General features: G+C 44.0%; 1 protein-coding gene across 2 annotated transcripts in view; it reads left to right on the plus strand.

Moving 5' to 3' along the window:
• pcca (propionyl-CoA carboxylase subunit alpha) overlaps nt 1–14,740 on the plus strand; it is a 314,348-nt gene that overhangs the window by 278,903 nt on the left and 20,705 nt on the right. For both annotated transcript variants that reach the window (XM_052025829.1, XM_052025830.1), the window contains one exon: nt 13,515–13,655. In XM_052025829.1, coding sequence (XP_051881789.1) covers nt 13,515–13,655 — 141 coding nt within the window. The remainder of the gene's footprint in view (nt 1–13,514; nt 13,656–14,740) is intronic.

The raw sequence follows: 14,740 nt of genomic DNA on the forward strand, positions 1-14,740 counted from the left end.
CTTAGCCTCCACAGCTGTCTACAGCAATGAATTCCATGGATTCACCACCCTCTGGCTGAAGAAATTCCTCCTCACCTCTGTTTTAAAAGGATGTCCTTTTATTCTGAGGCTGTGCCCTCTGGTCCTAGACTCTCCCACTACTGGAAACATCCTCTCCATGTTCACTCTATCCAGGCCTTCCAATCTTCGGTAGGTTTCAATAAAATCCCCCTTCATCCTTCTAAACTCCAGTGAGTACAGGCCCAGAGTCATCAAACGCTCCTCATACATTACCACTTTCATGCCTGGGATCATTCTCGTAAACTTCCTCTGGACCCCCTCCAATGCCAGCACATCCTTCCTTGGATAACTGCTCACAATACTCCAAATGTGGCCTGACCAACGCCTTATATCCCAGGAATGAAAGGCTTAATGCATGAGGGGCGTTTGATGTCTCTGGGTCTGTACCCGATGGAGTTCAGAAGGATTGGGGTGGGCGGGGTCTTATTAAAATCTACCGGGTACTGAAGGCTTTGATAGAGTGGACTTGGAGAGTCCATCAGTAGTAGAGTCTGGGATCCGAGGACACAGCCTCAGAATAAAAGGACGTCCCTTTAAAACCAAGACGAGGAGGAATTTCTTCAGCCAGAGGGCGGTGAACCTGTGGAATTTGTTGCCACAGAGGGCTGTGGAGGCCAAGTCATTGGGTGCATTTAAGGCAGAGGTTGATAGGTTCTTGATTGGTGAGGGGAGTTAAGGGATACGGGGAGAAGGTAGGAAAAAGGGGTTGGAAAAAAATCAGCCATGATTGAATGGCGGAGCAAACTCGATGGGCCGAATGGCCTAATTCTGCTCCTATGTCTTGTGGTCTTATAATCTTTTAGTGTGGAATTTACCGGGATACCTGCTGTCCTTGTTGTTCCTGGTGGGAGAGGTGGCGGGTTTGAGGAATTTACAGCAGGTCTGTGCGCAATGCAGGATCACCCTGATCAGATCAGTCCTGGCCTGACAACCTAAGCTACTGTGAAAAGATCCTGTCCAGGTTAGTGCAGATCCAGCTGATGAAAGAGTGGCAAGTGTAGATGATGTGCAGCTCCCAGTAATTTAGTTTTAGTGAAAAACCTCTGGAAAGTACATATTTCACCTAATCCATAGTTCCCTGAAAGTGGCGGGGTAAAGAAGGCTCATGGCATGCTTGCCTTTATTAACCAAGGCAGGAGTCAGGAAGTTATGTTTTAGCTTTATAAAAGTCTGGTTAGGCCACATCTGAAGTATTGCATTCAATTCTGGTCGCCCCGTTACAGGAGGGTGTGGAGGCTTTGGAGAGGGTGCAGAAGAGGTTCACCAGGATGCTGCCTGGATTAGGGGGCAGGTGCTATAAGGAGAGATTGGAGAAACTTGGGTTGTTTTCTCTGAAGCAGCAGAGGCTGAGGGGAGACCTGATAGAAGTTTATACAATTATGAGAGGTATAGATAGAGTAGACAGCCGGTATCTTTATCCCAGGGTTGAAATGTCTAATACTTGAGGGCATGCATTTTCGCTGAGAGGGGGAAGTTCAAAGGAAATGTGTGGGGCAAGTTTTTTTACACAGGGAGCAGGGGGTGCCTGGAATGTGCTGCCAGGGGTGGGGGTGGAGGCAGATACGGTAGAGGCGTTTAAGAGGCTCTTAGTTAAGCACATGAACATGCAGAGAATGGAGGGATGTGGACCATGTGCAGGCAGAAGGGAGTAGTTTAATTAGGTATCGTCAGTTTAATTAGTTCGGCACAACATCATGGGCTGAAGGGCCATTTCCTGTGCTGTACTCTTCTGTGTTCTGTGTTTTAATTGTTCCTGAATTTACATTGAAAACATTGATTAAATGCTTAATGTTATAAAGGAGAAAATCTGACAATAGTTCTAGAGAGCACTTGCACAGTTGAAATTGTCAGATGTTCCCTTTTCCTGTCGCCTTTGTGGATCTGGAGAGATCACTGATGTGATCTTTTGTTTGCCAAGCATTTTCTCTATAAAAGCCACCAGAACTATAACATTTTGCTGAATGATGTACAACTGAATTTTTAAAGGTGTATTCTGCCATAATTACATCTCTGGGCTTGTAAAACTAATTTAACATATGTGGTCTAATTCCCTCAGTTATACATCCATAGTTTATATATTTTTTTTAATTTATAATTTTTGTTTTCTGCCTTGATGTAATTTGTATGTTCTAATCGTTACCTCAGTTAAAAAAGTAAAAATTAGTGATTTTTTTCTTCCTGATTTGCTGTCCGTGAGAATTCTTTAGTGGATTTTCTGCTTGACCTATTCAGTGTCAGCACTGTTACTTGACACCATCTGTCCCTGAGAGTCGATGCCAGAATTCAATTAATCAGGGAAAAGGTGAAATCCCCACCATGGAGATAACTAGGCTTATTTTTATCTGGGTCGGTTATGAACACCATTTCTACAGGCTGTAATATATAGTTTTTAAATACAATTAGATGTGCAGGGTGTTAAGAATGATTCCACATTGTGTGAATAGGATTCAAATGGTGATCAAGCTTTCTTCGTTAACTTGGCAGCTTTCCTTAGCTACATCTTAAATCTGGAATACCGTCAACTCATTGTTCCAAAAGTTTGAACCTGTCCATTGAATCTATTCAAGGAAGACTCTGTGTGAGTGGCAGCACTGGGCGAAAGCTCTATGCAGAAAAATTCACATCCATTAGAATCTGCTATAAGCAGTTGCTCTGGCTTACACACTCTATATCTATATATCTATATCTATCTATCTATCTACATATATATATATATATATATATATATATATATATATATATATATATATATATATATATATATAGAGCAATAGCTGGTCCATGCAAATCTAGAAGTAACAATAATCTTAATCTCTTTGTAAAACAAAAATCGATGACTTACCTTTAATGCACTAAGATCTTCTGCAGAAGCATGTAAAATTTGGCACCAAGCCATACCAGGAGATATTAGCAGAGGTGATCAAGAGCTCGGTCAGCAAGGTGGTTGATGAAAAGTCTTAAAGTAGACAAAGATGGAGAGGTTTGAGGGGAAATTCTAGAGCACAGCCAAGTAATATAACTACGTGACCCTGCAATTTAACCATGAACCATAAATGGGTACCAAGGCACAAAAGAGATCCAGAAGCATGACAGATGTACTTAAGGAATGCTGAACACACAGGGATTTTTTATTGCAGGTAGGGAGTAAACTGGCAGAGGTCTTTCAGAGCGTGAAAAGGTTCAATAGATGAGATGTAGTACAGATGCAAAACTATAGAAACAGCTAATAAGTCCTATAGGGAATCCAGGGCAACTACTTCCCCAGGGGGTGGGGAGAATGAGGAACTCCCTCCCACAGGGAGGGGCAGAGGTGAAGAGCAGAGATGGGATGAAAGAGAAGCTGGATAAACACATGAGGGAGAGAGGAGTGGAGGGGGAGGCTGGTATGGGGCAGAGGCACCAGCCCAGAGAGAGGGGCCGAATGGCTGTGGGCTTGTTGTAACTTTATGCAAATAACTAGTAAAGTGGAAGAAGTGATTGCATAAATTTAATTCTTCTCTGCTTAGAAATTAAGGTAGGTAGCGCTGTTTTATTTCTCAGCGTTGTGTGTCTGGTATTTAACTTATTCCAGAGTGAACCACTGATTGCAACCATTTCTGCATCAAATCATTGCACAGTGGCAGTTTGGCTGTCCAGGCCCAGTCACGATTTGCTCCAGAGCAGCTGTCAGTCACACAAGAGGTGACTTCATTTCCCCGGCAACACTTTTCTTTTTCGGCATTGTGGGGGATATTAGCCTGACTTATTTTGGGAGCAACGATTGATGGGTGCTGGCAGGACAAAGTGTGTCTTCAGAATGCAGCGCTGGATCAGGACCTCCCTGTGATGAGAGTCATACGAGTCATACCTACCTATGGGCTTCCTTCACCCACCCACCCACTGGTCTCCATCCTGGCCCTCAACCTCACTGTACCCCCACCACCCCAGTCTGTATATGGACCCAGTGAGATAGCCAAGATAAAAATTGGTAAAATTGGTCTATTATTGTCACATATACTGAGGCACAGTGAAAAACTTGTCTGGCATACCGTTCATACAGATCAATTCATTGCAACAGTGCATTGAGGTAGTACAAGGTAAAACAATAACAGAATGCAGAATAAAGTGTTACAGTTGCAGAGAAAGTGCAGTGCAGGCAGACAATAAAGTGCAATGTTATAATGAGGTGGATTGTGAGGTCAAGAGTTCATCTTATTGTACTAGGGAACCGTTCAACAGTCTTTTTAACAGCAGGATAGGAGCTGTCCTTGAGCCTGGTTGTGTTTTTTCAGGCTTTTGTATCTGCCTGATGGGAGGGGTAGAAGAGAGAATGTCTGGGGTGGGAGGGGTCTTTGATTATGCTGGCTGTTTTACCAAGGCAGCGAGAAGTGTAGTCCATGGAGGGAGGCTGGTTTCTGTGATGTGCTGAGCTGTGTCCACAACTCTCTGCAGTTTCTTGTGGTCCTGGGCAGAGCAGTTGCCATACCAAGCCATGATGCATCCAGATAGGATGCTTTCTATGGTGCATCAATAACATTTGGTGAGGGTCAAAGGGGACATGCCAAATTTCTTTAGCCACCTGAGGAAGCAGAGACGCTGGTGAGCTTTCTTAGCTGTGGCATCAACGTGGTTGGATTCACTCCTCAGAACTTGAAGCTCTCAACACTCTTGACCCCAGAACTGTTGTTGTGGAAGTTGGCAGAAGTTGGACAGTCTCACTTAGCAGGGACACCTTGCATGGACCATATGACAAAACAGAAATGTTCATTACATGGATGGGACTTGTTGGGGACTTAATGGAAACAGTACAGCACATGTAAGTTGCATGGAAATGACAAATACTACAGACACTGGAGATCTGAAACGAGCAGAAAATGCTGGAAACACTCAGCAGGTCAGGCAGCATCTGTGGAAAGAGAAACGGTTAACCTTTCAGGTCTGGGACCTTTCATCAGGACTGAGAGAAAAACAAAAGAGACTGTAGATACTGGAATCTGGAACAATAAACAGGATGCTATAAGAACTCATTAGATCAAGCAGCATCCGTGGAGGCAAAATATGTAAGTCGACATTTTAATTCGAGACCCTGCATCTGGACTGATGCAGTCTCTCAACCCAAAACATTGACTTAGGTCTTTTGCCTCCATAGATACTGCCCAACTTGCTGAGTTCTTCCAGCGGTCTGTCTTTTGAGAGAGAAACTTGTTTAAGTAGCTGAGAAGGTGGAGGGGGCTGGTGAGTGAAACAGAGAGAATTCCCCTGATGGAGTAATGTGGCCAGTAAGGGGCAGTTAAAATCAGATTAAGCTTCTTTGTCAATGTGGTGTGTTGCTGGTGTTATATAGTCTGGCCTATTGTAACATACCCAGCAGACGAGACTATACAAGAAAAAGAGTACAAGGACGGCAGGTGAAACTAGAGGGGCTCAGACCCGAAATGTTAACTCTGTTTCTTTTCCCTCAGATGCTGTCTGACCTGCTGAGTTTTTCCAGCATTTTCTGTTCCTATTTCAGAACTGCCTCACAGATGACTCATTCTAACTCCTCCTGAGGTCCCCATTATCTCAGAAGGCAGTCTTCAACCACTTCTGTTTGTTCTATGTGATATTAAGAAACAGCTGGACACAGCAAAGGCTGTGGGGTCTGACAACATCCTGGCTGAGTGCTGAAGACTTGTGCTCCAGAAATAGCTGCACCTCCAGCCAAGCTGTTCCCGTATAGATATGACACTGGCACCTACCTGACAAAGTGGAAGATTGCCTGGAGATGTCAAGTCCACAAAAAGCAGAGTGAATCCAAATTGGCCAATTATCATCCTATCATTTTATTCTCAGTCATCAGAAAAATGCAGCTCATAACTTCGAAGCGGAATTTTTATTCTCCTTTGGGACAAAACCATTAGGTCATTGAATATTTGAAAATTAAGAACTTGCCAAAACACTTGACACAATGCACGCAATAAAACATACACATCAGGGCTTCCCAAAGGTCCCGGGATATTTGTGAAAGAGCCCTGTCATTGCGAAACTCACCATCATTGATGGGAGGTCATGTTTGTGGTGATAAATGGCCCAGAGTGCTCTCCATAACGAGCTTAGTCATAGTTGACCTCCGCTTTGCACTGCCTACTAGAATAAATATTTATTTGTTTATCTGGCAGGATTTCATGTTTAAACAGAGAGAAGTTCTTAACATAATTCGATTTGATGTTGAGTATGAAATTGTTAAAAATAATTGATTGTTGATTGAAAAGATTATAATATTTATTCTAGATCCAGCTTATTGGTTGCTTTGGACTGGTTTTTGAAGTGTAGTTGCTGTTACAGGGAGCACAGCAGCCAATTTGCACAAGCAAGCTCCCCCCCCCCCCCCCCCCCCCCCCAAATAATCAGTGAGGTAAATGACCAGTTTGCGTCATGTCTGTCAGGACAACTTCCTTGGCCATCTATGTGAAGCAGTAGTGGGGTCCAATCTTAGCTGAAGATGTATGCCACCCCAATGCCCAAAGCTAAAATCTAGTTATTGCTTTCTGAGGAAGGAAGACCTTTAGAGTATTGCTGAGGGGGTCAGGATACACTGGCCCAGATTCTGGTCCTGATGGTAACATTTGAATATTAATTTACCTTGTGTCTTCGCTTCATAGCAGCCAATTAGTAACATTTGATGGACATTTTTGTGCTCGGCTTTGTTTTTAGACCCCTGCATTGTCTTGCCCCTGGCCTATCTTTGTAATCTCTCAAGCTTCACACCCCTACAAAATCTCTGTAACCCTCCAATCCTGACTTCATGCATTTCAATGTTTCCATTGCTCTGCCAATGGAAGCTGAGACATGAGTTACCTGAGCCCTAGGCTCTGGAATTTTCTCCCTAAACCTCCCTGCCTCTTCACCTCTTTTTCTTCCTTTAAGATGCTCCTAAAACACAATATCCATTAGATGTACACGAATTCCTACAGCCACCTTGACTACACCTCTTCTCATCCTCTTCCTTGTGAAGGATGTGTATGGATTCCATTCAGTACCCCCAGTTCCTTTGGCTCTGTTGTATCTGCTCTGACGATGAGACTTTCCACACCAGTGGGTTTAAGATGTCTTCCTTTCTCCTTAACTGTGGCTTCTCCTGTGTCAATTGCATCTTCTCTTTCCTCACCCCTTCTCCACCCAGTCAGTGAGTACTGTTTCCCTTTGTGTACACCTTTCACCCACCAACCTCCGCATTCAACAGATCATGCTTCATATTTTATGTCACCTTAGATGGGTTTCCGCCACCAGACACGTCTCCCCCTCCCCGCACTTTTAGCATTCCACAGTGAGCGTTCCTTTCGTGATTGCTTGTTCCATTCATCCACCTCCGTTAACCACTCCACTTCTCTCAGCACTAGACAGGCAACCGCAGGATATGCAACTCCTCCTTCATCTCTTCCCTTCCCACCACTCAGAGACCCAAACAGTCCTTCCAGGTTAGGCAGCGATTTACTTGCACTTCTTATGACCTGCATTTGGTGCTCACAATGTGGTCTCCTCTTCACTGGGGAAACCAAATGCAGAGTGGGTGAACATTTTGCAGGACCCCTCTGTTCAGTCCACCAGAGTATTCCTGAGCTTCCAGTCACCTTAACTGTCCATCTCACTCTCATCTCTCTGTCTTTGGCCTGCTATGTTATTCCAACAATGCCAACAAAAGTTCAAGGAATAACACCTCAGCATCTCTCTGGAAAGTTGCAGCTCTTGGGATTCCATTTTGCATTTAACAATTTCAAGCAATCATCCTTCTCTCTTCATCGATGTGGCTGTACCTCTCTGAATCTTTTCATTTCTATTTTCTGTCTCCAGCTGCCTTTTTTAAAGTAATTGTTGCTTTGACAACTTTGCTCTGCACTCTATCACAGACATTCCTTTGTTGTCTCCACTCCCTGCAACTGAAAACATAGTCTTTGCACCTCCTTGGATCTGATGAAGGCTCCTTCAATTGAAGCTTTGACTATGTTTCTTTCCCCACAGATGCTGCCTGACCTGTTTGAGTGCTTCTAGCATTTTCTGTTTTGTTTTAGATTTCCAGCATATACAGTTTTTTGCTCTGTCTCCTCAAAATACTACATCTTTGGACAAAGACATGTTCTGACATTTTTTATGCATTATGATGTCAATGATTTGCCACATAAATGTAACTTGTTATTGCTTCAGTATGCGGATAGCAAGTACAAGCATGGTGGTTCGAATGGCTTGCTTGTGTGTTGTATGATTGTGATGGTGTTGAATGTAAAATGGTCAGCAGAACCCCACCTTGGAAAAAAATAGAATCTTTAACAGAAGTTGCTGGTATTTTGTTCTTAAGGCTGTTATGTGGTGGTCATGAATTTTGTCATATATTTTTTGATAACTGTGTCCTACTGAGCATAAGAAAGTATGAATTAGCATGTTTTTGATTTGTTTGCTGTCCTGCACTTAATAATAAATGGGTTATGTTGTCTTTCATTGTGAGTGGTGAGCCTACAGCAGTTCTGAGACCAGTGGGTCTCAACCCCAACGATCCAGTGACTGTTGGAGCTGCAATGTTACAGTGAATCAGCAACATAATCATTTATCTCACTCTTTTCACATCTGACATGGGCATTGAGGCTGTGAAAGGGCATCTTTAGTGAGATCTTCCAGTGCTGGGAGATGTCTGCAAGTGAATGCTGCTGACTGACACAGGAAGATCTCACTAAAGAGGGGCTGGGAGCATTACTGAAGCTCAGTGCTGTGGGGAAGGACCAACAGCCTAGGGTCTGGTTGCCACTGGGCACCACAGGACTGGGCCCTGTGTAACAGCTCTCAAGCACTTCACAGTGCATTGTTTAAGGAGGAAGCATTAGTGACATTGATGCATTGTAGGAGAATGTATTGACTTGATGATACAATGAACATAGAGAAGGATATGGAGACACAAGAGAATGCAGATGCTGGAATCTGGAGCAACACACAATTTGCTGGAGAAGCTCCATGGTCTGAACAGCATCTGTTGGGGGGGTGGGGGGGGGGGAAGTTGTTGAGGTTTTAGGTCGAAACTCTGCATAGAGAAGGATATGTCCTGTTTGTATTTACTGTACATAGAACAATATAGCGCAGGAACGTCCCTTCGGCCCTCCATATCTGTGCTGACCATGATGCCAATTTAAATTGCACATAGACTAAATCCTCCCATTCCCTGCCTGTTCATGTGTCTGTCCAAATGTCTTTCAAATGTTGCTATTGTATCTGCTTTCATCACCTTCCCTGGCAGCACGTTCCAAACATCTGCCACTCTGTGTAAAAACAAAACTTGCTTTTTAAATCTCCTTTAAACTTTCCTCCTCTCACCTTAAAGCTATGACCTCTACTATCTGAATATTATGAATAAAGTATATTTTTGAAAGAAAATCTTTAGGCATAGTTTTGGATCTTGCCAGGTTTTTCCTCCTGGCTCCTCCTCAATTAGAGTGGCATTTAGATTTACAGGGACTGTTTTTGTAAGTTAATCACTGTTTAACCAGCAGCTTCTATCAGTATTGAATTTAGCTTTGTAAAGGCTGCAGCAAATCTAACATTCAAACTGTCATGCTTTGGCTCTGTGATTGTAACTTCATCACTGCAGAGACCGTGCACAGTTCAGACTGAGCCTCCCTGAGCAGTACTGAGGGAGCACCGCAGTGTTGGAGAAGCTGTGTTCCAGATGAGATGCTGAAGTTAAATGTTGTCTGTCTGTTTATAGAAGCTTCTGTGGTACTGTTTGGTGTCCTTTATTCCTCAAGCAATACCTTCAGAAACAGATAGGCTGGACCTTATCTCATTGCTAATTATGGAACTACTACTTGCTCAATGTTATAGCAGCAAATGCACTTCAAAAGAAAAACCTGCAGACCTGATGACACAGAGCAGATTGGTTGGAACTATTTGGAATAACACCTGGTGCAGCTACGATGGGCCGGATGGGCCGAATGGCCCTTGGTCTGAGGTTGTAGTCTGTAGCACCTGTGTGTAGAGGTACAGAGATTTTCCATGACGTGTTCTGCTTTCTCAGCAGACCTTACCCTCAGTGAGTTATCACCATCAGTTGATGGTCAAGGTCAGAAAAAAATCAATCTCATGTTTTGTTTTTGAAAATCTGAACCAACGTAAAGGCTTGATCTCAAAGTGCAGAAGAAGAGGAGAAGGGAGAATGTTCTTCAGTCTAGTTCTGAGAGCTGGTGGGGGAAGGGAAGCAGGGTTCGGACTGAAGAAAGACAGCAGACCCTTTGTGAATCACACTGCCTCTCGTTGAACAAGATGAGAGATGGCTGTGCTGCTACCAGCAGATTGATCTCATCACTGTTTTAATCCTGTGCTGATTGAGAATGCCAAGGACACGAGTGCACTTTACTTGAATTAGGAGACAAAATAATAGAGCAATTAAAACGACTGTTTGTTAATTTCCTTCCATTCCTCCCAGACCCAGTTTATATGTTGATTGGATTTGGGACAGACTTCCAGCAGTGACTGCTGCCATCTGCAGGAATCGCCTATGAATGGCAGAGGCAAACACTTTTAATATCTTAGAGACACAAGAGACTGAAGATTCTGGAATCCAGAGCAACACACAAAACACTGGAGGAGTTCAGTGGGTCGAGTGAGAGGTCTCGACCTGAAACGTTGACTGTCCATTTCCCTCCATAGATGCTGCCTGACCTGCTGAGTTCCTCTGGCATTTTGTATGTTACTTTAATATCTTAACCTGCGGTGTAATTAATCTTCTATTCAGAACGAAGACACCACGTTTGAGTTCTAGAATTAATTAATTTATTGTATTGTGGAAATTTTTGAGTTGGTTGATCTGGACTGAATGGGAAGTTGATGCACTGACTTCACCCCTCTCCCTCTGTGGGAGGGACTGGTGGTGACAGTCCACACAAAATTGTCTTGGCTCAGATGCTTCTGCAATCCTCATCAGGAGACCTCTGCACTTAACTCTTCCATTGAGGGTTGGTTCCCCACTCCCCACCCTTCCAAAACCTGCCCTCACTCTGCACCTATGTTATCACTCACTCCGTCGCATTAACCCATTGAGCTTGTTGATTATCATTGGCTCAAATATTTTCATATCTCTCTGAAACTTCCTCCATCACCCTCTACCCTGTGTGGTCTCTACATTCTTCTAGTTCTAACCACTTGGGCATCTCTAACTATCATCTCTCCACCATTGGTAGCTGTGCCTTCAGCTGCCCCAGCCCCAAGCTCTGGAATTCCTTCCCTGAACCCCTCCAACTCCCTCTCCTCCTTTAGGAGCATGTATTTCTTTGATAAATGATTTAGGCTTCAGGTCTTATTTTCCTATTGTGCTCAGCATCACATTTTGTTTGTTAGCACTGCCATGCATTACCTTGGATTGTCCCATTGTTTTAATGGAAGCTGCTGTGAGCTAATAATATATTTGTACAATCAATATTACTAAACAGAAGATGCTGGAAATATTCAACAGGTCAGGCAGCATCTGAGTCAACATGTGGGGCTGATAATCTTCCATTGCAATAGTTTCATCAACCTGAATTTCTAACTCTCCACAGATGCTACCTGACCTGTTGAGTATTTCCAGAGCTTTTGATCTTTATATTAGATTTCTATCATCTGCAAATGTTTGCTCTTCAGTAGTAGATTTAATTGGGCTTTATCACATTGCTGCCTGTGGGTACCCACAGTATACATACACGCTGCAACTTTTTACCTCTCATGTAAAATCATGGTAAATTTTGCCACTGCCTTTGGGGCTAACAAGTCTCAAGGGTCTTTCCCTCTGGCCTTTGATGATGGGATCTTTGCCATTTTTGCAGCTGTGATCCAGGGTCCAGAAATATTCACCAATAAAGTTTTATTTATGATAAAAACAGTGAATGCTGAAAATACTCATCATGTCAGGCAGCATCTGCGGGAAGAGAAACAGATCTAACGTTTCAGATCAAAAACCCTTCATCAGAACTGGGAAGGAGACAAGTTTGTAAATCTTCAGGGGAAGTGGGGTGTCCCTAATAGGGTACAACTAGGGTGGCAATGGGGATGAGCTGTAAACAAGATTATCTGGTCAATGAGTGAATGGGAGCAGTTAGAGAGTGAGAACGTAGACCGAAGAATGTGGGAGTTGCAAAGTGAAGAGCAGGATGCCAAACCCAGCAGGTCAGGCTGGTCATGTCCTACATTCCCAGAGGGAGAAAAAGAAGAAAAAAAGGATGGGGGAGTGGGGGAGAAGCAAACTGAGCCAATATCTCTGATGGACAATTGATGCCGACGGAGATCAAGTTACAATGTCGTTGTAGAATTCAATAGTGAGGCTGCAACGTGTCCAGATGGAAGATAAGGTGCTATTCCTCAAGCTTGTGTTGGGTGTCAATGCAACAGTGTAGGAGGCCACAGACCAATAGGTCAGGGTGGGAGTGGGATGGAGAATTAAAGTGGCAGGCCGTGGGAAGGTCAGGATAACCCCTGATGACTGAACACAGATGTTCTGCAAAGCGATCACCCAACCTGCGTTTGGTTTCTCTAATGTAGAGGGGAGCACATTGTGAACACCAAATGCACTACACTAGATTGGAAGATGTGCAAGTGAATCGCTGCTTCACCTGGAAATACTGTTTGAGTCCCTGGGTGGTGGGAAGGGAGAGGGCAAGTGTTACATCACCTATGGTTGCAAGGGGAAGTGCTGTAAGAAGCGGGTTGATTGGCGTTGAACAGGTGGAGGCAGGGTGGAACTTGGCAGAAAAAGTAATGAAATTGTCGAGTTCTGTATGAGTGCAGGAGGCAGCATCTGTGCAGTCATCGATGTAGCAGGAAAGCAGTTGAGGGAGTGGCCCAGGTGGGACTGGAACGTAGACTGTTCCAGGTATCCCACAAAAACACAGGCATAACGTGGGCCCATTCGAGTGCCCATAGCTACACCTTGGATCTGGAGAGAGAGAGTGGATTTGAAGGAGATCAGTCAGGTGAATGAGTGTATTGGTGGAGGGGAACTGGTCAGGCTTCTGGTCCAGGAAGAAATGGTGGGCCTTCTTATGTGGGATGGGATGGAGGTGTAGAGGGATTGTATGTCCATTGTGCAGATGGGCCTGTTGGGACCAGGGAATTGTAAAAGGTCCAAGTGGTGGCGAGCATTGCAGGTGTCATGGATATAAGTGAGAAGGGACTGGACCAGAGGAGAAGTGGTAGAGTGAAGGCGGGAAGAAGTGAGTTTGGTGGGGCAGGAGCAGGCTGAAACATTGGGTCTGTCAGGGCAGTCCTGCTTGGGGCTTTTGGGCAGGAGACAGAAAGGTGCTGTGTGGGGCTGGCACACAATAAAAAGTTGAAGAGTGCAAGAACCGAGCCAGTCCTTGTTTACTGTGTGACAGGAGGATAAAATCTGTGCGTACAGAGTGAACTTCTCCCAGGCAATGAGATGTCTGTAACTTGCTCAAACTTCACAACCTATTTAAAAAGTTTTATGTGCTCTCTGTTTCCAGTACAAGATCCAAGTGCTGACCCAGCTAGCAGCAGAGCTGAATAAGTACATGCCTGAGAAGGTGCTGGAGGACACTGGTAACACTATAATATCGCCCATGCCTGGAACAATTGTCAGTATAGACGTAGCAGTTGGAGATGAGGTAAGCGCTTTTGCTGCTGTGACTGTCATTATGCATTTGAAGCTGAGTCACAGAGCCAAGCTATTTACCTTTATGCTACTTCTAAGTCCTGCTTTTGAATGAATTCATATTTGGCATGTTGTAACCTTTGATTCCACTTCTTACATCTTTCAACCAGTTAGCTGGTTTGCAATTATGAACTGCATAAACCCAGACTGTCCAGTGATATCAATATATATGCCAATCAGCAGAAGAAAGTAGCAAGGCATATGGCAGGAACGGTCTGTTTCACAGCTAATGAGAGTAGATTTAAATAGTGTACTCCAGCAAACAGTCTACAGAATCTATTTAAGTAGTGTATTCCAACAGTCTGCAGAGTATTTAAACAGCATACTCCAGCAAACAGTCTGCAGAGACTACTTAAACAGCATGGCCTAGCAAACAGTCTAAGAGTATTGGCTGAATGGTGATTTTTGTGGAAGGATTGATATGGAATCGTGCAGAGCTTGGCGCATAGAAGTCAACATGTAAGAGACCCCACAGTAAGACAACCTGCTCTGAAACCATGGCTGAGTTAGCAGGCCGGTCCAACAGGTAGTTATGGTGGCAAACAGCATTTTGGCCTTTATTGCAAAGAGTTTGGAATTTAAAAGTGGGGGTGGGGGGGGGTTGTTTACAGTTGTACAGGGTGTTGATGAGACAACACCTGGAATACTGTACACACTTTTGGTCCTCTTACCTAAAAAAAAGGATATAGTAGCACTGGAAGCAGTCCGAAACGGATTCAGCAGGCTAATTCCTGGGATGAGAGGGTTGTCCTACCCAGAGAGGCCACTCAGGTGGGTCTATATTCGTCGGTGTTTAGACCTCATTGAAACCTACAAGATCCTAAGGGGGTTTGACAGGGTAGATGCCAAGATGTTTCCATTAGTGGGAGAGTCTTGACTGAAGGAACATAGTTACAAGATAAGGGCCTGGTCGTTTAAAACTGAGATGCGTAGAAATTTCTTTTCACAGAGGATGATGAATCTCAGGAATTCTCTGCACCAGAGGGTTGTGGAGGCTGGACCATTAGAAGTATTTAAAGTGGAGATGAATATATTTTT

The sequence above is a fragment of the Pristis pectinata genome, chromosome 11, assembly GCF_009764475.1.
Source record: "Pristis pectinata isolate sPriPec2 chromosome 11, sPriPec2.1.pri, whole genome shotgun sequence".
In the NCBI taxonomy this organism is placed as follows: domain Eukaryota; kingdom Metazoa; phylum Chordata; class Chondrichthyes; order Rhinopristiformes; family Pristidae; genus Pristis; species Pristis pectinata.